The 23,588-nt window shown below is 54.2% G+C and overlaps 1 protein-coding gene across 1 annotated transcript in view; it reads right to left on the bottom strand.

Moving 5' to 3' along the window:
* The window catches only part of RBM19 (RNA binding motif protein 19), a 63,079-nt gene extending 47,854 nt beyond the window's left edge, over window positions 1-15,225 (bottom strand). The window contains exons 1-17 of the mRNA XM_086474071.1: window positions 15,190-15,225; window positions 13,952-14,134; window positions 13,251-13,382; window positions 12,976-13,014; window positions 12,192-12,405; window positions 10,778-11,046; window positions 10,215-10,289; window positions 9,863-9,941; window positions 9,045-9,116; window positions 8,127-8,327; window positions 7,179-7,309; window positions 6,658-6,779; window positions 5,821-5,917; window positions 5,184-5,294; window positions 4,480-4,680; window positions 3,866-3,983; window positions 1,296-1,444 (exon numbers count right to left, since the gene is read on the bottom strand). Of these exons, the coding sequence (XP_086330197.1) occupies window positions 1,296-1,444; window positions 3,866-3,983; window positions 4,480-4,680; window positions 5,184-5,294; window positions 5,821-5,917; window positions 6,658-6,779; window positions 7,179-7,309; window positions 8,127-8,327; window positions 9,045-9,116; window positions 9,863-9,941; window positions 10,215-10,289; window positions 10,778-11,046; window positions 12,192-12,405; window positions 12,976-13,014; window positions 13,251-13,382; window positions 13,952-14,134; window positions 15,190-15,225 (2,229 nt within the window). The remainder of the gene's footprint in view (window positions 1-1,295; window positions 1,445-3,865; window positions 3,984-4,479; window positions 4,681-5,183; window positions 5,295-5,820; window positions 5,918-6,657; window positions 6,780-7,178; window positions 7,310-8,126; window positions 8,328-9,044; window positions 9,117-9,862; window positions 9,942-10,214; window positions 10,290-10,777; window positions 11,047-12,191; window positions 12,406-12,975; window positions 13,015-13,250; window positions 13,383-13,951; window positions 14,135-15,189) is intronic.
* Between the last annotated feature and the right edge of the window lie 8,363 nt (window positions 15,226-23,588).

Raw genomic sequence — 23,588 nt, 5'->3', positions numbered from 1 at the left:
TGGACACGTGATTCAGTTTCCTTTGTCACAGCCTTGCAACTTAAGTGACAACGTGTCCCTCTTCCAGAGCCCGGAGCCCACACTCACAGGCCCATCTCCCCCCAGCGCACACCTGACACGCAGTCAGTACAGCTGTGTCTTTTCTTACAGTGTTATTTCTATTCAAATACACACACACACACAGAGACTTTTAAAGAAATCAACACACACATTCCCAGAAATCCTCCACCACTCCTCAGTAACAGTGCAGAGATCTGGGATGGCTCTGGAGGAACACTATGGATTACAAGATGCCCTCAGCCTGGTAGGGACCTTAGGGGTGGGTGACTCCTGCGGTGCCCCTAGAACACAGCTCTTTCCAAAGACAGGCAGGAGGGGCTGGAGGGTGTCAGGGGCTGCGAACCATCTATTCAACTCCCTTATAAAACTGCAGCCAGAAGGTAGAAAAAGAAGAGGGGACAAGTCCCAGTCCTCCTCTGAACATTCACATTTGTCCCCAGACCCAACTGGACCGGAGTCTCTACATAGTACCACAGTCCCAAGGTAGAGGAGCACGGGTCCAGGACGGACAGACACTGTGCCAGCGCTCTTGGGCCATGAAACGTGGCATTTCACACGGCTACAAACAGTGGCAGAGACGAGAACTCCCCATTGCTTTTCCCGATTTTGCTATTAACATCCCACATGGCTCTAGAAATTCTCCAATCTCTCCCAAACGCTTTGCTGAGGTAAAACAGCAGACACAGCTCCACGTTGGGAGAAGCTTAGATGAAAAGCACATCTTGGTGAAACCACTGTTCATTTACTTCCTTATTGCCTTAACACACAAAGCAGTACCACAGCTGCAGAAGTGCTTGTCCCAAGGAGAAGCATTACAGAAAGCATGGGAAATCAGGAGTCTTAAAAGATTTCTGACTGTCTCCACCTTTCCCAAGGTGGAATCAAACCCCACCAAAACGGTTTCAGATACATTAGCCTTAACTGATGCCTGAAACTCCAAAGCAGAGCTTCCCAGTCCCAGTACAATCCAGTGCTCCCTTATCTCCCATTAGGTCATAAGGGCTGCAATTTAACTCCTTTAAACTCTTTATCTGTAGCACAACACGTGGAGAACAGCTTGCCCCTTGCCTTCTGCAGCAGAGTAGAGCCCCTTCTTCTAGCCCACGCTGGGAGCAGGGCCTTTACACCATCAGGCATCTCGGTCTGGACCTCAACCACATACTCAACCCCCTCCTGCACCATCCCAGTGGACCACGCTAAGCAAAACCCAGTCCTTCTCCTCACTTATGGCTCACCTCCTTCAGCGTGTCTTCCGTGGTAGCAAAGTTCAGGTTTTTGATGAACAAGGTACACCCAGGAATGCTTTCTTCTTCCTCCTCCTCCTCTTCTTCTTCCTCCTCTTCCTCCTGTGCTGCTGTTTCCTCTGAGCCTTTTGTACCTTCACCTGAAACAAAAAGAACAAACCCAACTTTGTAAGACATAACAAAGCCAAGTCTGGGCAGGGGGGGGGAGCTTGCCCACTGTCCCAGCCCATAGTTACTACTCTGGCAGGAACAGGCCACTTCTCCATAGACTGAAGCAAGCTCAACACACAGCATGTGAGCATGTCCCCATGAAAACTAAAATACTGCCTATTCTTTGAGCGTAGAAACTCCACGAACCTGCTTCAACAGCACTCGAGACACCCTCACACCAAACACAGCCAGACACCTGCTGAACGAGGCAAGGGGCCCCAAACTTGCTTGAGCATCCTTCTGCACTGCTCCGAAACCTCATCTCTTCCCAATACGTATCCGCAGAACACGAAATGAGAACTTTCCCCATCACCACATGAAGAAATACGGTCTGTTAAGCCCAAACACATACTGAAGGGCAACGAAGAACTGCAGCCAGCACAGAAGCTGCAGTCTTAAAGGCTTTCACTAGAGCATTAACGCTTCCAGAGTTTACACTCCATGACCCACAAACCTCACTCAGGTCAGCAGCAACGCACACGGTTTACAAATCTTGCTTTGGGATTCTGCAAAAACAAAATCTGTAAAAAAGAAAACCAAATAACCAAGCTGCGACTCAGCAGTCGGTGCAACAGCTTCCTCTGGGGCCCCCCAGCCCCACGGTGGAGCTGTGAGCACCGGACCCCAGCTGGGAAGTTAACAGACACCTGGATACTGTACAGCTGATCCATGGGCAAACCTGCTGGTATTTGCAGTTGGTCTTACCAAGGAGGGAGGCTTTGGCAACTGTATTTTGACTCTCTCCATCCATATATCCATCCATTCGTTCCCCTCCCTTCCCAACTTCTAAAATGGCTCAATAATTTCTACTGTACTTAACACGATGAAGAGGCCTCAAAGCTCCTGAGCTTTCCTGCACATGGGAGGGTGGATCGGTTGGATCCTGCACTGAACTGGAAGCCACAGTGGGACTAGGCCCTTATTAGATGTCAGAGAATACACACAAGCTCGTGTGCTCACTCTCTCTCTCATCCATCGACTTGCCAACTCCTTTCCTCACTAGACCACTTGTCTTTTAAAGCAGCTTCATCCCCTACAGCACAGCTGATGCTGTGCTCAGAAAGGGCAAATTACACACCTCCTTCTGGCATGAACATCCTCCTCGGTGATTTTTCTAGGCCTATTTCTCCCGCATTTCCCACGAGGAGAACCTGCGCTGGGCTGGAGGTGCACCACGTGGCTGCCCTCCCTGCCCCCGCGCAGCCCAAGCCTTTTTGGCCAGGTGGTCTGACCCTCCTCCCTCCAGCCAGAGGAAGATTTTCCCAACAAAGCACAGGAAAACCCCCATCGCCTTTGAAGGAGGCTTGTTGGAGGAAAAACGAGGGAAGAGATGCAGCACGACGGGGTGGGATGAAGAGGTGCCTCCGTCTGTGGCCGGCACAACATGACACGCTGCCACCCGGAGCCCTTTTGTGAGCGAGGCGTTCCCCCTGCACCCCCTGCCTTCCCTCTCCCCGATCCAGAGGCCGGCAGCAAAGACCATTATCCGCCCTGAGCAGCCTTCCAGGAGCTCCTGAGCTTAAAGCCCTTTATCTCCAGGTGAGGGTCTTGGTTACAGGGAGATAAAGTCGCCCCCACCTCCCCCCAGGTCCAGCCTTCCCGTGTGATCCAGGATGGCAGCCCAGGAAGAGGCTTTTCATCTGTTTTTCTCCCCCCTCCCAAAATGTTAAGAGTCCTGAAAGAGCTTCTAGCAAAGCAAGCCTACATAAAGCCATGCTCCTCTTTTTTTTTAAAAGGATCTTGAGAGGTTTTAAATATACAGGCAAGACTTTTATAGCCCCTGGGATGGGGAGAAAGAGGGGAAGATCATGTCCCTCACCCAGACCCCATCCAATGGGGCTCGACACAAGAGCAGAGAAATATGTACATGGACCCACAGCTTGTCACCAGCAAGCCGGCCTCTCCACCCACCGCTGCCCAGTACTCCTGTTGTGGCAGCGTGCTCAGCTGCCCACGGGCAGGGACGGTGTCCCCGCACAGCGCACAACCACACACAGGCTCAGGGGGTCAGCTCCAGAGAACAGCTATTGCTCTCCCGACAGCTGCTGCCAAGACCAGACTGGCCCAAAAACCCTCTTCCCAGAGCTCGTGTTAGCCCAGTCCAAACTGGACCCGCGCACTGCGAGCGGCACTTCCCTGCCCACGTGTCACCCAGGAGGGCAGGGGCAGGAACGACAGCGCTTCGTGTGATACGATCAACTAAGGCACCGCAGACAGAGCGACCCCAAGGGCCGTGCAGGTGACTTTGTGAGGCTGGTTCTATCCCCAAAGGGCAGGAGGATCAGCACTGCTGCTTTACACACGCAGGAGCGGCGAAGCAACCAGAGATACCTCTGTCCCGAAGTCCTTACCAGGTACCAGCTTTGCTTTGTCCTCCTTTTCCGGAGCCTCAAGGCTTTTTTTCTGAGGGGCTGGGCTGAAGAAGACACCCATTGGAGCCCATTCCAGATACAACGGCACAGAATGAAACTGTAAAGAGAACACAGGAGAGAAAAGAAGACTGGAGGGCAAGGCCTGAAGACAAAGCTCTGCTCTCAGCTTTGTTTCCCTCTCTGTACTGGAAAACAGCAGTGGAAAAGCTGAGCCACTTCTTCAGTTGGCCAAACTCTCTTTCACTGAAGGAGAGTCTGTATCCAGCCTCACACAGGACCACAGTCTACCACGTACCGCGCTCCTGCATTGCAAAAGGTAAAAGAAACCCTCTCCAGGCCACTGAGGCTTTTCTAGACGTGTCACAGCCCCCTCCTCCAGCCACCTTCTGCAGGCTGAGAGCCCTACTCAGCCACCGCTGCAAAAGGATGCACCGGGCATCTCCCTAAATCCAAGGGACAGAGAGTAACAGCAGTGGCTCCGGGATAACTCGCTTCCCTCAAAAGTCCTCTGCCCCTCACATTTGTCCCAAGCAGCACTCCCTTCTGCAGCTTCCACACTCTCCAGGCAGCTGCCTACGCCCCGCCATGCTCACCTTGGAGTAGGCCAGCTTGGTGAACGCTTGCTTGGCCTCACTTGGCTCCAAGAACTCCACGATGGCCGTGACGCCTCCTTCTGGCAGCAGCACCCGGCCCAGGCTGCCGTGTTTGCCGAAGACATCCTCCAGCTCTGCTACACCCGTGCCGGCCGGGAGGTTCTTTACTAGGATCACCGTCTTGCTGCGCTCACCAGCAGCCTGTCACGTTTGGTGGGGAAGAAAGGGGAGGTGGGATTTAAAAAAAAAAGGCAAAAACTACCAGCTTACTAACTGAGTATTTCAGATCCAACACACCGTGCTCTCTCACTCCACATCACCCCTTTTCCAGGATCCAAGAGGGCCAACAGCCACTTAGAAAACGCTTCCTACAAGATCCACACCCCAGTACCACCTCCCTGTTCCACAAATGCTCATGGGTGGAGGTTTCAGCTCCACATCCACCCTGCTATGGACACAGGACTCGTTTTCTGCCTACAGCAAGCTGACCATCACGCTACAAGCCATCATCCTACGCATTTCCACCATCCTGAGGGCACCTGCAATTTCAAACGGACAAAACATTTCCTAACCCATGTGAGGGTTCAATCCTGCAAGATGCTGAAGATTTAATTACTAATTTTAAAGAGGGCCGAGGACACTAGGAGTAGGCCATCACATAGAAGAAGAAGGTCCACGTTGCTGCCCCCAGCTGGGCTTCTCACCTGACTGAAGGAATCCAGGCTGACTCCGTTTTCAACGAGGAACCGGCGAATTTCCTGGACCAGCTCAGTTTCTCCCAGAGCAACCCTCACTGCAACGCTGTCTCTACTCTCCTGCAGGCAAGAACGTCAGTCATCCATTGTTCCTGCTGCTCTCAGAAGCAGATGAAAAGGGAATTTCACAGAGAGATTGAAGGTAAAACGTTCCAGCTCCTCTGAAGCTCCTGGGAGCTTTTCTATCGGGAGTCAGAACACTTCCTAAGCCAAAATGAAGTTTCCAGGAAGGATCTGAGCTTTAGTGTGTAAATTCTACATAACTAGAAGTTGATGAGAAGTGCAAAATTCAGCCACAGAAAAGCTTCTAGTTATGTAGAAGTGCAAAATTCAGCCACAGAAAAGCAGAGTGGGAAGGAGGGGCTGGGAGCGTCACTTTGTCTCTCAGTGACAAAGGGATTTTAGGTTCAGATCCCACAGAGAAGCTACAGCACCACTGATCTCTCAGCCTGCACGGTGCTCGTTGATGCACAGAGGCTTTCGCTGCACAAGAAGACCAGGAAGGCCCTGGGCACAAGGGGGTATGGTATGACAGGAATGATACGAAAGTCATCTCCCATCCCAGCTGATCCATAGCCCAACTCACATGATCCAGCACTTGGCTTTTGGAAGCATTGTACTTCTGAGCAATGGCATCAGCCACAGCGTTGGTCCCCACAAACAACGTGTTCCAGTTGTGAGAGCTAGAAAGAAAAAGAAGAGCCAGGTTCAGCCTCACGCGGTCCCTTCTCCCACTGATGTCTCTGTTCAACAGTCCTGGGGAAAACCAGCTTTGAATGCCACCATTAGCAGCCAGGGTGAAGTTAGAGGGAAAGAAGGATGGAACACCCTTAGAGAAGAGGTAAGATGAGGAAGACATGACTGGAGAGCTTAGCTCTCCTCTGGAGGTCACTGGTCCCAGTTACAGCTGCCAGTTCAGCTACTGGCTTGGAGGAACACACGTTTTTTCAACTGGTTTTGTAGAAGCACAAAGCCCATGCAAGCAAGGTTCCAATCCTTTCCCTTCAAGTTAGAGAGTACCAGTCACTTCTTTCAAACTGGTTTGTCACACAGAAGGATAAAGCTCCGACCAGTTTTAGAAATGCAGGTGGCCAAGCAGAGTAGAAAGACCCAGCTGATCTGAGACCACTACCCTAAAGAGTCACAGCATCAGACCAACTTTTAGGAGACACCAGAGAAATAAACTCATATGCAGTGCCCTTCAAAACCGTGTTTCTCTCAATTTCTGCTGCTCACTGAACTACTAGAGCTACTTGGACAGAGGAATCAAGTAGGTAAGAGACCAAGCAAACAGAGCTGTAAAGCAAATGCTTCCTCGATTGTGGTGATCTATACAGCCCCTGCAAAGACCCCACAGGCGCTTTTGCCACTTGGGAATTTGGTAGGTTGCGCTGTCTTGCCCCACTACAAGACACCTCTGTACCTGGCACTGTTGGCTTTGTCCTTGGCCTCTTTCTGCTTTTTGTAGGAGGAAGATTCTTCTGCATCTACATCTTCAATTTTTTCCTTTTTGATTGTGGATGGTAAAAGATGCATCATTCTACCCTACAAGAAAGGAAGAAGAGGTCCAGCAGCTCAGAAAAAAACCACACAAGTTCATGAATTAAGCAGAGCAGAGAAAACCTGGCACCTTTCGAGTCAAGCAGCCTAGGTGGAAGGAGGGAACCTTCCTTCCCAAAGGAGATATCACTGCAAGTCAGAGTTGCCACACAGTGTGAGAGACTGAGACGCAGATCTGCTTCCCCATCTCTAGCTCAGATTTTGGTACCTGAAAGGGTGTTCAAACCAGGCTACTCTACCAAAAGCAACGGCGTTCCCACACAGCAGGGCAGAAGAGACTCAACCTTTTCAGCAAAGCCCAGAAGCAAACACTTGGCCACGCTACTAACAAACGTTCCCACCAGCTGCAGTCCGACAGCACAGGACAGCCACCACCCGCCATACCTGGAACACTTGCCCATCCATTTCTGCATAGGCCTTCACTGCATGCTCGGGAATCATATAGGTGACGAAAGCAAATCCTTTGGGTTTCTTGGTCAGTCTGTCTATAGGGAAATGAATCTCCGAGAGGGGTCCTGCAAAAGGCAAGGCCTTATTGTGACAGACGTCCCCGCAGAGCCAGCACACGCTCTGAACCGGCACCTCCTGGCCAGAGGAGAGGAGCCAGGGAGGGCAGAGCCGCTCTGGATGTGGCAGAGGGTGTGTGGCCAGTCACCGGTCCGGGTGAGGAGCTGCTGGCTGCAGGCTGACAAGGCGGGCCCAGCAAAAGCACTCCCAGTCTGGCTGCGCACCACGTGGCAGCTCACAGGGCTTTGACACGCGACACAGACGAAGCAAGTTCCAAGCAGCTGCATTTACCTTCAGTCAGGAATAAAGATTTCCACAACCCAACCCTCTCCCCCCAGCAGGACACTCTAATGCCAAGACAACCTTAAATTTGTTTAACTCGGAGCTAGAAAAGGGAAGCTTCAAGCTTCCACCCGACATGCCAAACATGAATTTGTAGCTGAGATTCACCTCTTGCCTACAGTACCTAGAAATCTCCTGCACGATCAGTATTTCATGCAGCAGGGGCTTTTGGTTGTCTCCTCCTCCCCATCCCACTAGGGCTCCCCCCTACCCTGACTCGCAAGAGCTTTTATCCTGCACCAGATGTGATGAGAGAGGGAGGGCAGACGCACGCAGCAGCACACGCAGCACGGAGCCAGCAGCAGTTTCAAAGCCAAGCAGCCACGCGCCACCACAGCAGGCAATAAAGATGATGGGTGTCAGTCCATATTCGAGGTGTGGGACACAGAGCTTTAGTCCCTCACACCCAGCAAGAAAAAACCTCTGTGTGCATGAAGGAAAGACATAGCCCTGCCACGTCCCAGTCCCACAGCAAACGCTTACCATACTTGGAGAAGATCTTCTCCAAGTCCTCCTCAGTGCTAGTAAAGGGAAGATTCCTGACAAAGAGCCTCCCTGATTCAGACAAGTCCTCCTCTTCCTCATCATCCCTCTTCCTCCTTTGCCACGGCTGGTTAGCAGGTTTTGCCATAACAGTTTCTTTTGGGGTATTTGAGCACCGGAGTATCTCAATGCGTCGTCCACCTAATCCACAAACACACAGAGAGGCACGTTACAAGCTTCCCAAGGCCACAGGCAATCAATATCGATGCACAAAGAGCCTGGGCTCACAGCAGTGACACAAGCAATCACAAGTCCACAAGCTTTGAGCAGAACTCTGACCAGTTTAAAAAAAAAAAAAAAAAAAAAGGCGGGGGGTGGGGGCTGCGAGAGATCAGCCTTCATAAAAACCAGGATAACGTTTGCTAGACAGCTCCAGCCTCCCTTCTTTCAGACAGCTCTAGCCTTTCTGCCTGTGCCAACCTAGTCCACAGGCTTCCAAGCCAATATTCCCACTCTGCACAGGATTTTTGCAAATATCATTTTAGTCATTCCACCAAGGGCTAGGCCAAGAAACAGGTTTCAAACGCAGGCTTACAGAATCATTTGTACAAATCCCCTGCGCTATCCCAACCAGATTTAAACAATATCACTGTTACACCAAGAGCAAGATACACTTCAAGCTCATTACAATAAACGAGGGCCAAAGAGCAACACACACAGCTCAGTCACTTGCCAGTTCCGTGCTGCTCCTGACACGGCACCTGGTTTATCCCCCATCAGCTGAGCGGAGGAAACCACCCCCACCATCTGCCTGGGAAAAACTAAAACCACAGGAGACGCTCCTGCAGTGAACACTTGAGCAGCTGAGCACCCCGCCATCGACATCAGCCAGAACAAGAAGCAACAAACAGCCCTTACCTATGTATTCTTTTCTTCGCTTCAAGGCCCTCCGCACTTCTGCTTCACTCTTCAAGTCAACAAAGATATAACCTTGGAGGAAGGAAAGGTTCAACTGAGCATCATGTGGGGCACACACAACCACTAATTGGCTAATTAAGGGCCAACTGGGCTTTCTTTAATATAGATTCCTATAGATAAAAGCATTCAGCTCCCATTAAAGTTTCAATCCAGCCTGAAAATAGCCATGTCAGACTGGAAGGCTGCCTTTTAAAAGCTTATTCTCGACATGCAAACCAAAGCAGCCCAACGTAATAGCTGAAGGAGGCTTTCACAGGTGTCTCCAAGAGCAAATAAAAGGTGCATCTGTTCGGCTATGAAAGGAAAACAGCATATAGCAAAGCTCCCTGCCAGCTCTGAGGACCTGCTCCACACTCCGAGCGGTACCTCCAGTAGCCACAGCCTGACAGGAGACACACCTTGGCTAAAGACTGCTCTGCAGCCAGCAGGAACAGGTCAGCAGAGTCCCTGGGGGCTGCTGCAGCTATCCCAGAGGAAGAAGCCGTTCCTTGGCACGCTTTGGGATGTTTAGGGAAGTTCCAGAGGCAGACCAAAGAAAAGGTTCCTGCTGCTACTCCTAAGGGAGCACAGCCCACATGACTCAGCCCAAGGCATCCTACGGACAGCAACCAGGCCAGGTGAGCTGCAAAGTCACAGAAAGGTCTGCAAGAATCGGGACAGGAGCCAGCAATTTGGAATTGCAGATGAAAAGAGCAGAAGGGTGACGGAGAGGCCCTCTAACTCGCAGATCCAAACCCCTTTCCACATACAGACATTACCTGTATTTTTCCCCTGGGCCTTTTTTCCTATCCGGATTGCCACTGGCTTCAGAGGCAAGAAGAATTCACGAATCTTTTGCTGCAGGAAGAATCATAATTGTTTAAATGAATTCTCAGGTACAAGAAACAGCAGGTTTCAGACTTAAGGTCTTTTTATATACACTATGCAACATACAACACGTGCAACATACACCACCTCTGCACAAAGCCAGCTCAAAGGTTTCCCTGACCACCTATACAACCCCTAAAACAGCTCTAGAAGTGAAGACAGAAGCCTCTGCAAAGATGGCACCAAGGCACACACTGAAAACACCCTTGAGCCTCCCCTGCCCAGCCCCGTAACAAAGCTTACCTCAGTGATGTTCACGGGGGCACCACGAAGCTCCACTGTGTGCGGTGTGCTGGCTTCTGCCGAGCTGGCTTGGGTCTGGACAGAAGGACAGGGGAAAAAGAAAAAGAACAGCAGCTGAGTGAAAACCAGCAAAAATCACAGCACCACAAGCTGGTCTTGTCCAACAAGCAGGAGGCTGAAGAGTGGGAGAGAGTATCCAGAGATTCTCACAACTGCATCAACCTGGGCAGGAGGTGCCAGAGGATGGGGCAAGGGTTGGCTGGGATAGACTGAGTGCTGCAGAACAGTGTTTCTGGCAAGAGACAGACACAGGAAAACCAGCAAAGCCTCTGAAAAGGGCACCAGCAGCACCTGCTTGTGCCTCAGCTGCGGGGATTCAATCAGCACTAAGAGGAGATCCAGTAAACTTTTTTACTGGCTCCCACCCAGTGAGCCAAGAAAGCTGGTACCTCAGGGGTCCCACAGGCTTCAACCTGTCAGCTCATCCCTGGAATGACTGACAGACACACACTATCCCATAAAGCTCCCGCTTCAGAGAAGACAAAAGTCTGACTCAGCTATACCTCTGGTGTGGATCCTTTTTTCTTCTTCTCCGTTGGTGGCTCTTGCTGTGTTTGTTGGGCTTTTGTCTTCCCCCTTTCATCTGCGTGGGTGCCGATGGTTGCTGCAACGCCCGAATCCTCCTCATTCTCACTCTCCTCTTCCACCCCCTCGCTATCCGTTTCTTCCTCTGTACTGGATGAGGAGGAAGAATCCTCCACCACTTTCGATTTCAGGTAATCCATATCTGAGAGGTCTTTGCTGGTAGCTGCCTTCTTCTCTCCTTTCCTTGCTGTCAGAGAGGAGAGATCAGAGAAGTTTTGCACACAGATGCTACTGCTCCCTCCCCAGCCAGGTAAAAGCTGAGACCTGACACAACCATGAGAACCACCTTCTTCTCCTCTACCCTCTCCATGGGAAGGAAAGGTTTGAGAGTAGCAGGGCCAACTTATCTCAGCACTTCCAGACTGACAGTCCGGATCACTGTCCTTCAAAGCAACAGTTCATGTACAAAACAAGCTCGAAAGGAGCTTCAGGAACATTATGGCAAAGTATTTTGTCTCAATTTTAACTAAATACTTCAAGCAGACCCCAGAGAAGGTTTTCAATTGTTCAGTTTAGTTTTGCAGGGTAAAGGACAGAGGAAGTTGTTTCTCCAAAACAACCCTCCACACCCCCTGCCAAAGACCAACTGATCACACCTACATTTTAGGTACCCAAGGAGGGATGAGGAGCAGCAGGGAAAACTCCATTCCCTCTAATAGAACTGCACAAGGAAATACCACGTAGGGAGGGAGAAAGGCTCCAAAACCACATCCATCACTGGTGCAGGGGTGCTGGATTCTAAGAAGACATACACCAGACTGCAGCCCAGTTTCTCAGTCTTCTAAGTTAACCCACTACTCCACTAGATACAGTTTTCCTTTCAGGATCCAAGATACTGAACTCTGTCCCTTCCCATCAACTCTGACAGGGCTCCAGGGCACACCGTTCCCAGAAACATGCCTCAAAGGCAGACCAGACAAGTTCACAGACATCAGCTACAGGTATAATATATAAATACAGGTATAAACAAACAGAAACCACATCCAGCTTTGGAAATGCTGGAGATGAAAGTGGCTGCAGGCTAGGAGAGCATTTAAGGGAAAGATGCAGATTTGCCCTGTTACTCTTCCCTGGATATTGATTTAAGGACGCAGGGGAAAGCACAAATGCCATCCTCTTAATATCAGAAACCGCATTTTCCCCATTTCCCCAAATTTGGGGAAACAGCCACACACCCACAGCACACAGAATGAGTCTCACGCTTGAGAAACCACCTTCCTGATCACACCGCTCCCACTTGGACACAGGACTCTGAGTCAGCTCCGATCAGCCCACCCGCTCTCACATTCACCACGACAAAGACAAGCAAAGGGTGATAGTTCCGTCTGGTACCTTTAGCTTCCTCCTCATCTTCAGAGGCTCCGTTTCCATCCTCCCCACTCAGCTCCTCAGACTCATCTGAATCAAAGTTGAGATAATCATCAGCTGCTGGCTTTGATTTTCCCTTCTTGGGCTCCTCTGCCAAAGTGTCATTAGCCCAAGTGGCCACCTGAGACCGTTTCTGGTGAACCATCAGGAACTCCTGGAATGTTTTATCTTCCTCCAGCTGTTGAAAAAGAAAACAAGCAGACAAGCTGTGAAGACAGGCACAGGAGAGCTAGCAGCAAGTTTGAATTCAAAGATATCACCTCATTTCCAGCAACGTAAAAAAATCCCTTAAAGTGAAGCCCACTTTGCACTCACAAGGTGTGCGCTTAAATTGACTATAAGGTCTTCTCAAGATTCCTCAGCTCTACTCTTTCTCTTTTTTGTATTTGATATTTAGAAAGCACTTTAAAAAGAAAACAAAAACATTTAAAAAAGGGAAAACCACACAAGTTAAAGGTGACAAACCTTGCATGTGGTTAAAACCCAGAACTGTTGAAAGAGGGCTGTCCTGGACACAGTGCGTGGTCCCCCAGGAGTAGCTGACAATTAAAAAGCTGGCCTCTGGTGTTGGGATTGTTAAAATAATGGTTTGTTACAGTGGAATCAGACTTGGTTGGTCAGAGTTGGTTAAAGAATACACCTTGCCTGAACTGACAGCATGGGAAGCAGTACAGAAGAGAGTTATTCAGCTCTTGCTCTTAATACAAGCTAGAAAGAATGCAGGGATTGCAATTTAACCTCAACTCACCTCCTTCAAGTTTTCTGTTGGATCTTTCTTCTTTTTATCCTAGGAAAAAAAAAAACCACATTTTTAGAAAGGCTTATTAGGAGCACAGTGAAGATCATTTCTCAGGTAACCTAATGGTACAGGGAACATAGATCCTAAGGCAGAAAATACCAGAACCAGGACTCCAACATCCACTGCCCCAGCTACTCTGTCCCCTTCCCCACCCACGGGGCTACGCTTCTCTCTGCCAAGCCACGGGCACACATCAGAACCCGAAGGAAAGCCACAAGACTCACTTTCCTTGTGCCTGCAGGAGCTGTACCAGTCACAGGCTTCTCGGTCTGTTTTTCTGAGGGAGGGGCCTTCTGAGAGTGCTTACTCCATGCTTTGGGTTTTGAAGGGTCACCAAAAGACTTGCATAACTCAACCTGAAAAGAAATCAATCAGATCTTTAATTAAGCACATATTCAACAGCCTGGTTCTGTCACTGCTGGACAAGCCACATTCAGGAAGGCTTGTTACAGCCCTGACGGGATGGAGGGCGGGGGTGCAGAACGCGCAACTTCACACAGAGGTTCATTTTAGAAGCACCGCAGTTCATTTAGAGCTACGTGGTCACTCAACCTGGGGAACGGTCCGTTGTGCTCCTTTAAGCACAGTCAGACAAGTTGTCCTCTTTATCACGAACGATCCTCTGTCCAGAACAGCAACACAAATCAAAAACGAGCTCAGGTACAAAAGTTCAGATTATGAGAGCTCAAAACCTGACCCTGCTGCTCCAACCAGCTCTGAAATCACTGCTAGAGCATGAAGACAGCCCATCTGTATCAAGTACCTGGTTGAGACTCCAGCCACGAGGCCTGGCATCAAGGTTTGCTGCTCTGCTACAGAGGACTTCATCTTTAGGCTTTCTTTGCCCCCAGCTACTCACCCTTAAGCCCACCAAAATCTCCACTGGCAAAGAATCAAAAGAAGTCACTTTTAAAGATCAACTCACTGTGACCCTGGAGGTGTCTATGAAACTTCTGTTAAAATGGTTCAGTGCTGTTTGAGCTTCAGCTTCGGACTTGTAGCCAATGAAGCCAAATTTCCGGAACTTGCCATCCTTGGTGAACTTCAAGCAACAGTCAGTCAGGGTGCCAAAGGCAGCGAACAGCTTCCGAAAGCGATCTTCCTTCATCTGGGAAATGAGGAAGGACAACAGCAAAGCAAATCAGCAATGTAACACAACCAGAGAGATGCTTTGCAGACAAGTCCAAACCAAAATTTTTCCTATCAAAGGGCTTCCGAAGCGCTGCAGGAACCACACCGTATCGTGGCAGCACTGATAAAACCCCCACACGTTCCACCAAACCCCTTCATCTCCCCCACGACTCTGCTGCACACACACAGATCTCTGCCTGCAATACCCCTGCAGCTAAAGGGCACACTCAGCTCTCGGGGAGCCCGGGGTCCTGCAGCGCTGACCTGCCACAATCAAGCCCCCAGTTCAACCACAGGCATGGTGGGACCCCACAGGGAACCCAGATGGCGGCAGAGCAGCACCCTGTGCACCCGCACCCCATTCCCAGACAACGGGGAGGGGGACAGCAGCCACAAGCTCCACTCCCCCACCCTGAGGGGCTGCCAGCTCCCCTTCCTTGCGGCACCTCCGCAACCCATACCTCACACTCTGCCTCCACCCCCCAAGGCGCCTCCCTGCCCTCTCCTGGGGCACTCCCTGCCCAGGGTCCCCCACCGCCCTACCCCCAAGGGTGCCTCCCCGCCCTCCCACGAGGGCCCCCACCCCAGCACATCTCCACGACCCCTTCCCCGCGGATCCCTCCCTGCTCCCCCACCCCGAATTAAGGGCCCTCTCTCTCAGGGAATCTCCCCGCCAACCCTCGACCCCACCACACCGAGGGTCCCCGTCCCTCCCGGGGCCTCTCCCTGCCCAGGGTCCCCCACCGCCCTACCCCCAAGGGTGCCTCCCCACCCTCCCACAAGGGCCCCCACCCCAGCACATCTCCACGACCCCTTCCCCGCGGATCCCTCCCTGCTCCCCCACCCCGAATTGAGGACCCTCTCTCTCAGGGAATCTTCCCGCCAACCCCCGACCCCACCACACCGAGGGTCCCCGTCCCTCCCGGGGCCTCTCCCTGCCCAGGAGCCCCCCGGGGTGTCCCCTCAGATCCCTCCCGAGGCCCGGAAGGTCCCCTCCCCCCCCCCCCCCCCGCAAGCGCGCAGCGGGCTCACCCCGTTGGGGAGGTTCTTCACGATAAGCCGCGACATGGCGGCGACACCAGCAAACCAGCCGCCGCAGCGCAAGGCCCCGCCGCGCTCACCGCCGCACACGCCGGCCCGCGGGCGCCGCCATCTTCCCGCCGAGTCACGTGGGCGAGAGGGGCTGCAGCGCGCAGGCGCCGGAGGCGGGGCCCGGATCTTGGCAACGGGCCCGTAGCGACGGCCTTAGCAACGGGCCCGTAGCAACGGGGCGGGGCGGGGGAGCGCGGGAGGGGGGGGACAAGGGACATCGATGGAGCATCGAGGGGACAGGGACCGGGCGGGGGGGGGGAGCGCGGGAGGGGGGGGACAAGGGACATCGATGGAGCATCGAGGGGACAGGGACCGGGCGGGGGGGGGGACGCGGAGGGGACCGGGGAGGACCCGGCCGCGCGGGGGGGGAGGGCCGGCAGCGCCTCCGCGGGGGTCACCCCGTGTCCCCGCCGGCCCGCGGCCCTGAGAACCCCTCGGTGCCGCTGTCCCCCCTCCCTGTCCCCATCAGAGGGGACCCCGCCGCCCGTCCCCGCGTTTCTCCGAGGCTGCGGCCGCGCTGCTCGGCGGGGCCGGAGGAGGGAGCTCCGCGCCCGCCGCTCCCGGCGGCTGAGCGGCTGCGGGCCGGGCACGGCGGCGCCCGCGGCGGCAAAACTCCGTGAGGAGCTGGGGTTTAACGCGGGGGGGGGGGGGAAGCTGCGGCCTGCGCCCTGCAACCCACGCAGGGAAGGGCAGCAGGACTAAGAAAAGCGGCTTTTCTCCGGGGAGCCGCTAAAAACCCCCCACAGCCGGTAGGTGCTGTGTTGCAGAAGCTCGCAAAAAGACAAAAAGAGGCCAAAAATCCCGGCAGAAAAATCCCTTGAGGGTTATCAAACGTTCGAGGTGCTCTTCTACTCGGACATCCGTTGCTGGAGGGCGAGCATATTTTGGGGAAGAGGGACTATTCCCCTTCAAGCATCCCCTCTTGCTCACAGCCCTTCAGTCCGGCTCTGCCTGTCTTCCGTGAGGGGCAGTGGTCTGGGCTCGAAGTCCGGCTTTACATGATTCTCATGTAAAAAGTAAGAACTAAATGGGAAAGAAACCCTCTAAGAAACACCGGCTTTATGCCCAGAGGAAGATGCTCAGGACAGCGCTCAGCTTCAGCACAGCCCTCACTGGGTTTTCACGCTGGTTTGGCTCCGCACCTGACTTACCCCAGGGATGGAGGCTGCCTCTGCCTAGCCCGAGCCACCCTGGCACAGAGGTCTTCCAGCCCACAAACAGCATGAGCAGGGGCACCATCTCCTAATCCCTTTCGAGGTGGACCCAGCCGGCTGTGCCCACCACAAAGGCTCAAAAGCAGGAGGGAGGACGTGGCAGCAAGCTGTTTGGGGGAGTCAGTTCTCCACCCAGCCGCACTGCTGCTGCATCCCAGTGTCTGGCAGGACTGGGATGCAGCCTTATTAACTGGAGAGCCCGGCCTGAGCCCGCGGTCTCCCCCAAGGTGAGCAGCAAGGGAAACACTTGCATTTTCCGGGGAAGGAGAGCCAAGTGCGTGGGAAACAGGAGAGAGCGCGATGCTGCTGGGACTGCCACCCGGCGCCCTACTCCAAGGGAGAACACACAGCACAGACCCTTCTCACCCCACAACCCCGACTGGGGATACCCAGGAGGAGATGCTCCAGCTCACCTCACCCTTCAAAGAGGTCTCTGTGAGGTGTCACATACCAGGGACCCAGCTCCCTTCCCCCCCTTGCCCTCTGCTCCTGCCTTGTCCTTGCCCGGGCTGTCAGGGCTGTCACTTGGGATGAAGGCTGGCACTGACAGGCCTACACTCTCACCATCACTAACACATCCAAACCTTGCCCTTGTCGCTCCCGTCCTCTCCAAGACACTTGCCCCCCTCTCTCCCTCCCCATCTCCTCCTCACCTGCTGCTCACAGCTGGCAGCGGTGCCCAGCTCCTGCCCACGCCAGCCAGGCAGCACTGTCCTTGCCTGTTCCTGCAAGGAACTGGGCACTGCTGGGACAGACCCTGGCTGTAGCCGGCCATTCTGCTCTTGGTGGGTCCTCACCTCCAGCCACAACTTCACCCGGGGCTGTAACTTCCCTCCTATTAGCCTCTCCTGCAATTGGGGTTGATCTTCCCCAGGTAAGCGCTTGGCCCCAGCGCTCGCCTGCGTCCTCTGAGGGTGCCTGGGACCACAAAGAGCCAGTTCTCCGCTGATACTTGGGAGAGAGGTGCTTAACTGAGCCAGGTTCTGGGCCAGGTACCCAACCTGACTGTTGATCCCAGCAAAGAAGCCTCAGTGTCCATACAGAGAGACGGGTTTTGCAAAGTCCACGGAGATGCTCAGCTTTGCTCATCTCCCTTCTTTGAAAACAACATATTTTAGCCCTCCCCAGATGCAAAGATTCAATACAGAAGGACAAGCTTCACAAATACTGACTTTAGATTTGATTTCCTTTGCGGTTTCTGCTCTCCAGGGGGGGTCAAGATTTCAAGTTTACAAATGTGATAGTTGGAACAACATCCTTCTGGAAAACTGGAGATTTTGGGATGATCAGAGAGATAAGAGAGTTGCTCCTTCAGCGGGTGGTTCTGCTGTGCTGTGGGAAGTCCTTCCCCAAGGCAGGCTCGTTTCTGATCGGAGGTCCCAACCCTGGGCAGACAAGAGGGAAACTGAGGCCCTGTCAGGGAAGGCGCAAAGGAGGTTTTGGAAAGCAGCTCCCAGTGCTTGAATATCTGTCCTGAAGATCTTCTTTTACCCTTCTGCTGCTGTCACGTGGCACAAGCAGGGGACAGGCTGGGCACTGTACAGCCAGCTCGGATGGCTCACCGAGTGGGAGTCAAACAGCCCGTGCTCCAAAGTGGGGACTGGGGAAGAGACTGAATAAACTGGTTTTGAGGGGTTTTTTCCCCCATGGAAAGTGGTGTTGTTGACGATGCCAGTGTGAGATACTCCTGTCCCCGTGCCACTGACTGTCCCAACAGCAGAGCTGGACCTGCTCCCGGCGAGGTGTCCCCAGCAGTGGATGCGATGGACAGACCAGGAGCTGGATGGGGAAGCGAAAGGAAAAGCCACTGTTCCCAGGTTTTGTTTCTTAAACTGTCGTACAGCAACGAGAGGCAGAGGGTGACCGGGAGGTGACACAACGTCAACCCGCAGCCAGGGTGCCATCCGGAGAGAGCGCCACGTTTGCCCTCCTGTCCCCCCAGTTAGCTCCGTGTTGGGGTGTGTTGATGGGCTGAGGACACGGTGGTCCGGGTGATGACCGGCTCTTCACCCTCCCTCCTCCACCCCCAGCCCCCCCATGCTTGGCAGAGGGGGGGACCCAACGCTCTGTCAACCACGCTGCCGAGAGGAGGGAGGGAAGACGTGGCCCCTCCACAAGCTCCATCCAGTCGACCTGTCACTACGCGTTAGGTGGCCGGCTCGTCGGCCGGCCGGACAGGGGGTTGCACAGCGCCAAAGAGCAGGGGTCACCTTGCTGTAAAACGGCTCCACGGGCTGCCTGCAGCCAAGCGGCTGAACTTTGGAAAGCAGGGTTAGGGCGAGGGACCGCGGGGTCGGGGGCATCTCTCAGTGGGGAGAGGCAGGTGTGGGCGGAGGGGCAAAGGGTCCCTGACATTGTGCTCCAGGAGGTGAACGCACCGGGGGTAAAGTGCTGTTGAGAAGGAGAGAAAGAAAGAAGCTGCTGCAGATCCCGTCTATCCCTAGGTATGATGAGAGAGAGGTCAGATGCAAAGTCTACTGCGGGCTTTGGAGAGAGGCTTCTCTTGGGCTATAGCCCCTGCAGTGTCCAAAGGGGCACCAGAGGTTTCTCCCCAATTTCCTCAGGTGCCACAGCACGGCCTGTCACTCCTGCCATCCTGGGCAGGCAGAGCTGTGACCCTGAGCCGGGACAGCCGCTGTGGTGACAAGCCAGACTGCCCTCAACTGCCCGGGGCTGGAGGCAGGCGCTGCCAGCCCTGCCCGAGAAGGACGAGCACAGCCCCAAGGAGCCCTTCATGCCTGTCTGATCGGGAGCACCTCGGCCACCGCTGGACACGGGTGAAGGTGAACAGGGAAGGTAAGAGCCGTTGGAGTCAGGGTCACCCTTGCTGGGACAGCATCCTCCGCACAGCCTTGTCAGGCAGCCGTTCATGTGCTTTGCGGGATGCTGCCGAGCAGGTTTGGGGGTTGTAGGGGGGTCCCGAGCATACCCACACCCCTCGTCCCGAGCATACCCACACCCCTCGGCGGCCTTAAGCACTAGAGGTGCTTAGTTTCCTTGACACTCGGACCTTGAGTCCCTCCCTTTTCTTTTAGATGTGGATAATGAGCAAAATTCAGCCTCAGGGGATTCCTGCAGGGGGCTGTAACCTGGCTGAGGACCTTCTTCGGCTGATTAAATTTAACCCACAGATACCGGTAAGGACTGGGATGGATGTGACCCAGCAACACTCACCATCTGGGTTTGGTGTGCTGGCACCCCACCAAGGCACTCTGCTTACACAGCTCATGTTATATTAGCAGCACTGTTGGAAATGCTGCCTGAACCTCCTCAGTTTTGCTGCTGGAGATGTCAGCTTTTGGGAGCAGAGACGGCCGGACATTCCTTGTACGAGCGAACGGTCCTCCCCAGTCCTGGAGAAAGGACATAAAAGGCTGCTTTTAATGATAAAGCTGATGCTTGGAAAGGTAGTGCCCGATCGACCTGCACCCCAGTGTGCTGCACAGCAAGATGGGGCCAAGGGAGGAGCAGAGGGACAAACTGCCCTTCTGAAGGGCTTCCTCCCTGGGCAGCTGGGACTCTGCCCAGCCGGGTCTGCTGGCCCCTCTGCTAGAGGGAGAGAATGCTTTCGTCCTTGCCTGGGGGATGCGATTGCTGCGGTGTCACCCTGGGCAGCAGAATTTGGCTTCCAACTACATAAACCCTCAACTGAACCTGCCCCCTCAGCTAAGGAAACGCTCTGTAAGTGTGTCCCATGGTCCTGCTCTCTGCCTTCTTTGTGTCTGCAGGTTTGGGGTGGAGATTTGTCTTTTCAAAGCCCTAAAGCTAAACTGTAATACTGAGTGACAAGCAGAGGGCTGTGAAGATGAGGAAGGGCAGGAGAGATTTTCCCCATCACGTCTCCGAGCACAAACGAGCTGCTGACGCCAGCTAGGCTTGCCCTGGAGAAGGATTCGGAAAGGACTTAGAAACCCTTCGCATTACAGGAGCTGGGGAGCAGAGGTAAATCGTGTCCACGAACAATAAATCGTCTGCCAAAACACAATTAACGGGACCACGCTTGCCCTGGAGAGGAGCCACTATCAGAGCAGGTCTCAGATCTCCTTCCTCTCCCTTTGAAGCAGCCAATGCTGGTGGCTGGCAGAGCTGGAGGAGGTGATCCATGAGGTCAAACCCCTCATGGCATCTCTCTGCCCATGGGCTGGCGAGGAGCATCCCCACTAGCCCACATCTCCAGGGACATCTCTCCCTAGCAGAGCCATCCACGGTCCTCCAGAGGGGAATGCGTAGACCTCGGCATTGAACACACACCGACTGCTGAGGTTGGAGTGGGCTTAAAAGAAAGGTTCATCCAGTCTCCCTCCTCACCCCACCTAAAGCCATGGGAGGTGTTGGCTGTGCTCTGCCCCAGGCAATTGCTGTCACCCACCAAGGACACTGTTTCCTCCAGATGACAGATAAGGTCCCATCCCTTCCCAGGCTGTCCCGAGCCAGCCTTTGGCATCTCTCTTTAGACCCAAAACAGACTCCCCACCAGCCTTCCTAATGGCTGTGGATGGGACCCTCTGCGAGGAGACCAGGGAGAGGGATTTTGCCTGCTTCTGCCCCCTGCCCGGTCTCTGCTCCATCCATCACCCCTTCCGCCTCCTTCAGTTGCCTTTGTATTTCTGTATTTTGGGGGGGGTGTGTGGTGGTGGTGTGTGTAAATGGACTCAGGGGAGGGTCCAGGCAACAGCTGCCTTTGATCAGAGCAACATGTGGGAGATGGAGCACTTCAGGAATGCCGACTCCTGATCAAAGGTGGGAACACAGTGACAGCCGGGACTTGGCAAAAACCCATCCCCGCTAATCCTTGCTGGGGAGCTGGGGGGTCGGATCAGCGACCCACATAGGCAAGGCAGCACTTGGCCCAACGAAGGGTGTGATCCACGCCCTGGTGCAGGGCGAGGGGCAGGAGGGTCGCTCCCATCTCCCCCGCAGGGCTCTGGCCCAAACAAGGCGTTAGCCTCTCTGCCACAAAGCGAGCAATGGGATTTCCACCTTCTCTTTTGACCTCTGTGGTTCCATCCCTGCTCCTGCACGCTGAGCAGACCTGCCAGCTCGCTGGTGTCCTGCCAGCAGCTCCGCCAGCCTGGCATGTGCCAAATCCCGTGGCCCCTGCACCCCCCCCAGGGAGGGGATGCCGAAGGGAAAGCGGGTCAGTGATGCCCTAACGCTTTCATCGCCTCCGTAAAGATGAGGTGAGGGTTGAAAGGTTGCTTGCTGTAAAAACAGCTGGGAGGAAAAGGGGAGAGAAATTACCCCCCTCCTGGGAGACACCCAGGGTTTGGGGACAGCAAGGACACGGCTCACGGCCTCCCCTCCATCCCAGCCACGCGGGACAACCTCATCCGTGGGCTTCAGCCCAACGCCAAGCCCGTCTGATGTCACCTTCCCCCACGGACGCTCTTATCTCCTGGGGGGGCTTTCTCCTGATAACCCCCGGTGGGAAGCCGGGAAGCCCATCTGCACGGAGCAGGTGGCCTCAGACGAGCCGTTGGGTGAGGGTGAGCTCAGCCCCCCCCCCCTCTCCAAGCTGCAGCCTGCCCCACTTCACCACGATGCTTGGCCCTTCCAGTGGAAAGCAGGTCGATGTTTTCACCCCAGCAGAGCCTCTTCCCAACCTCAGGGAACACCCTCACATTCTGCCAGCAGAAATACTCCCACCCCACGTGCCTGATTCTTCCTGCGCCCCCCTGTCCTCACCCCTCCCACCCCTTCCTCCACCCCATCGCTATTTAGGTATTGCTTGGCTTGGCCGAGGCTCCTCTGGCATGTTAAAAAGGGAAGCTTTTAAAAAGGGCTGATAAGGGTTACCCCCACGGGGTCACCCCGTCTCCCCAGGCGGGGTCACGGGTCGCTTCCTCGCCGCGCAGTGCCTGATAATGAGTCAATCAAGGCTGGGCTTATGGAGACAGGATTTATCAGCAAACCCTGGGAAAATAAAGACATGAAAATGTCTGCTCGTTCACCAGGCTGGGACAAGGCTTTTTTTTGTGTGGATGGTGAGCTTTGGGCTTAAGAGCTGACGGTGCTGGTACAGAGGAAGGGTGGGGAGGGATTTGGGAGCGGCAGGAACAGACCGGCAGCTCAAGGGTTAGGCTGCCGGCTTATTCCCAGAGCAGCGATGCTGCTGGCTGTCTCCGCAGCAAGCCAAAGGCAAGCAGGGACATCTGAGGTGTCCCGCTCCAGACAAGGACAGGCGGCTGCCGGGGAGAGGGGAGCCCAGCCGCAGCGCTGCACTGACGGGACGAGGGGGTGCCACGCAATACCCCGTGCCAAACCCACTTTATTCTCCCTGCCAGTGCTGGCACGGGGCCGGGCTAGGGGGGTGCTGGGTTTCCCTGGGGAGCAAGTGAAGCTGAAGACTCCTGGGAAAGATTTGCAAGAAAAACAAGCTCCACAGTAAGCAGAAAAAGAAAAAGAAGAGGGGCAGCCTGATCAGCGCTGCCATGTGCCCCACGGACATAGTCACATCGTACAAGTCCCACCCCAAAGGATTTACCTGCCAAAATATCCCACAGACCACAAAGTGCTTTTTTCTCACCTGGTAACCACCCAAACAGCCTCCATCTGTAGCCATGCCTGCACAGAGTCCTGCATCTCAGCACTTGCAGGCTGAGCGTGAAAACTGATGAACAGAGAAGGAAACAGAGGAGGGTAAAACCCTGGTGGCACAGCCAGCGATGCAACTGCAGCCTCCCCTTGCCATACTTGGTCTGGTTTTGCTCCAGCACTAGGAGCAACCCAAACACCACACCAAGATAATCGCTTTCGTGTGGGGTGTGGAGGAGGACGGAGGGTTCCTGAGCTGCAAACACAGCCCTTGGCGGAGGGACGCGGCTGCCCCATCCTGTCCTGAATGGGCAAACCAGCCCCAGCTCTTGGGCATGGAGGGAGGGAGGATTCAGGAGAGCAAAGAGGCAGCAGCAGGGGGCTATGGGAAGGGAAAGCATCGAGCAGAGCTCAAGCTGCTCCGAGGTGCACACAGCAAACGCATCGACAGACAGCGTGGGCAGGACAAGACACCACAAGGGACGGCTGCGGCGTGGGGCAGCCCAGACCAAAGCCTTGCCTCTCACCCAGGCTGAACTCTCTCCTCAGCCTCTCTTCCACCATATGCATCTTGCAAACACTTTTCCCTAT

This window comes from Leptosomus discolor, chromosome 16, assembly GCF_034619465.1.
Source record: "Leptosomus discolor isolate bLepDis1 chromosome 16, bLepDis1.hap2, whole genome shotgun sequence".
Taxonomy (NCBI): Eukaryota; Metazoa; Chordata; class Aves; order Leptosomiformes; family Leptosomidae; genus Leptosomus; species Leptosomus discolor.
This window is presented reverse-complemented; position numbering and strand designations above follow the sequence as displayed.